The sequence below is a fragment of the Cystoisospora suis genome (assembly GCF_002600585.1).
Source record: "Cystoisospora suis strain Wien I chromosome Unknown contig_3032, whole genome shotgun sequence".
In the NCBI taxonomy this organism is placed as follows: domain Eukaryota; phylum Apicomplexa; class Conoidasida; order Eucoccidiorida; family Sarcocystidae; genus Cystoisospora; species Cystoisospora suis.
In genome coordinates this window covers 4454-7278 of record NW_027155827.1, presented here as the reverse complement: position 1 = coordinate 7278, position 2825 = coordinate 4454, and the positions used below count along the sequence as shown (strand labels likewise).

General features: G+C 40.7%; 1 protein-coding gene across 1 annotated transcript; it reads left to right on the top strand.

Moving 5' to 3' along the window:
* Window positions 1-504: 504 nt before the first annotated feature.
* CSUI_006076 (uncharacterized protein) lies at window positions 505-1372 on the top strand. The gene has a single exon (XM_068066241.1). It carries the CDS (start codon window positions 912-914, stop codon window positions 1215-1217), a length of 306 nt encoding a protein of 101 aa, XP_067921785.1. The 5' UTR covers window positions 505-911; the 3' UTR covers window positions 1218-1372.
* Window positions 1373-2825: the final 1453 nt, after the last annotated feature.

Genomic DNA, 2825 nt, shown 5'->3' with positions numbered 1-2825 from the left:
TCTCTTTCCTTCTTTCATTCCTTCTTTCTTTCTTTCTGAAAGGACAGACGAATACTCACTCCTTCCTTCATAAATCTTTATCTCTCTCTATACATCGACAGGCTGACCGACCATATCTACTGGGTATATACGTATGTATCCTTCACATGCATTCATACATATATATACATACACTACATATATATATATATATATATACGATACATAGATCTCTTGTTCTATATATGTAGAACTGTGAATAGCTTCACGTGTATAGATCTTTGTGCTTGCATACAGAGAAGTGAATATATATATGTCTATGTGCCACTCGTAGTAGATGTCTGTGTACATATCTATATATACAGATACAGTTAGCTATAGATAGATATCTAGATATATTTACAGGCTATGAAGGCTGGATTTGGTGCTTTCTGTCTGGCTATGATCTTCCATTCAAGAAGGAGAGAGAAGTACGAGAAAGAAAAGAAGATAGAAAGAAGGAGAAAAGAAGAAGAAAGAGAAAGAGAAGATTTCTGTGTTTCTCGTTGTTTCGTTTTGCAGACCTTTAAAGACGAGCAAGAATTAGAGTGCGAGGATTCCCAAGGAAACGTTATGAGCCTCCGAGCTTATGAAGATCTACGCAGACAAGGAATTCTCTAATCTCTCTCTCCCTCTCCTCTCCTCTCCTCTTCTCTTCTCTCTTCATTTCTTCTTCTTCTTCTACGTCTCTGACTTCATTCCTATCTATCTATCTATCTTTAGTCTATCTCAGATCTTTGTATCCATCCTTAATCTAGTTCTCTATCTTTAGCCAGTTCATATGTCTATCTACTTTTCATTCTCTCTATGTCAAAGCGAAGAGAAGAGGGAGAGTGAGAGAGGGAGATATTTAATGAGAAGAAGAAGAGAGACAATCATCTAGCGTTGAGCTCATGACTCTTGACTCTCAAAAGATGTTTTTCTTCTTCCTATTCTTCTTCTTTCTCTTTCTTTTCATTAGCGAAGCAACAGATGGTTTCATTTTCAATTCAATTCTCTTCTCACTTTCTTTTTCTCTCTCCCCTTCCCCTTGGACGTCAGATGCGAAAGACACAAACTGCATGCAATCCATTGATGCGCGTCTACAAGACTTTTCCTCTGTGTTCGAGAAGAAGAAGACAAAGTTGTGTTTGGATGTATCGATGAATAATTCCGGGGTGTATGTACACACGAAAGCTGCTGCCAATCCATGTGTTTGATATCTTATGGAAAAAACGGCCTGTTGTCTGTATGTGTTGAAGTCCCTAGAGTGTGCGTCTCCAAGTGTATTGATGGTGTACATACACCGCATCTCGCTGTACGTACATACACTGCATCTTTGCTGTACATACACTGCATTGTGGGTTTAGAGAGGATTTTGACAATTGACTTTTTTTCTTTTTCCTTTCTCTTCTTTTCTCTTTGTTTGCTTAATCACGAGTGATCCTCTGTCTCATTCCCAAACAAGAAAGATTCTTTAAAGTTTTTCTCTTGGTCACCCTTTCTCTCTCACTCTCTTCTTCTTCTCTCTCTCGTCATGCTGCTTCCTGTCATGACTTCATTCTGAGAAGAAAAGTTTTGTCCCGCCGATCTAAAAGAAGAGAAGAAAGGAAAGAACCTTTCGCAAAGACAGAAGAAAGAAGTTGGAGTAAAAGAGAAAAGTCTCAAAACACGAAAAGATCGATGGATTGGCACTAAAGGGTCCGACAAGCTAGGCGGGGGGGTGTCGATTGTCTGTCTCTCCCTCTAGAGAAAACTTGTTTCTTTTCTCCTTTCCTTCTTTCCCTTAGTCAGTCATCTCTCTTCCCGTCACCTCTATACCCTAATATTGGAGTGTACAGACACCGGAAAAGAAGACGAAAAGTCTTTTCTACTGCTAGCACATCAACATTATCTTCCTTCTTCTTCTTCTCTTTTGGCTTCTTGTTCTGATTGTCCCCTTCATTGTCCTTTCTTCTTGTGCTCTTCGTAGTCAAGAGAGACCGACCGTTCTTTGCTCCCTCTCTGTTTCTATAGAAGCCTTTTTTGGAGATTCCCGCTCTTTCTTAGAGAGGAGGAAAAGAAAAAGTCGATGTGAACAGAAGTGTGAATGAAGTGAGGAATAGTCGCCATGGATGATCGTCGTTGCTTCAAAACTGCATGCACGAGACGAGGATCGAACTGCTTTTTGAAAGTTAGGAGAGAGAAAACGCGGTTTGCTTCAATGAAAGAAGAAGGTCAAGGTGCTAAGAGGACGTAGAGAGGAGTGTAGAAAGAGATTCTTCCTTTTGAAGATTCTGACGAAAGTTTGCCGAGCTGCTGTTTGGTCTTCTTTCTCTCTCCTAAGGGGAGAAAGAGTGATTCAGTCAGTTCCCTCTCCCAAACTCCCTTCCCCAGGGTCGGACGCTGTATCTTTTCTCTCTCTCTCTAAAAGTAGAAAAGACAGCGTCTATAGAGTCATGTAGATCCTGTAGGAGCAGACACGCGGAGTGTATGCACAGCTAGACGTTTTCGAGTGTATCCGTTGTATGTATGTATATTTAATAGGCATGTTCACTGCAGTGTATATACAGCCAAGAAACTGGATGGGCTGATGTTGGTCGATCGAGGGACATGAGAATTGCTGTATCGATTCCTCGTAAGACTTTTCGAATCCCTTTCTATCTCCTGTCTCCTTGCGATAAGGCCTAACACTCTTTTCAGAAGAAGAGAGAGGGAAGAAGAAAACGAAGGCGGAGATGAGAAGATAGAGAGAGGGAAGGAAGAGTGCAAAAAGATTTCTCATCGAACTTTTCTACACTTCGAATGCTTTCGTGCTTTGACAGAAAAAGAACAGAAGGAGAGAGAAA

Coding starts and splice junctions, on each gene's coding strand:
- CSUI_006076 (XM_068066241.1), top strand. CDS start 912: ATGACTCTTGACTCTCAAAAGATGTTTTTCTTCTTCCTATTCTTCTTC.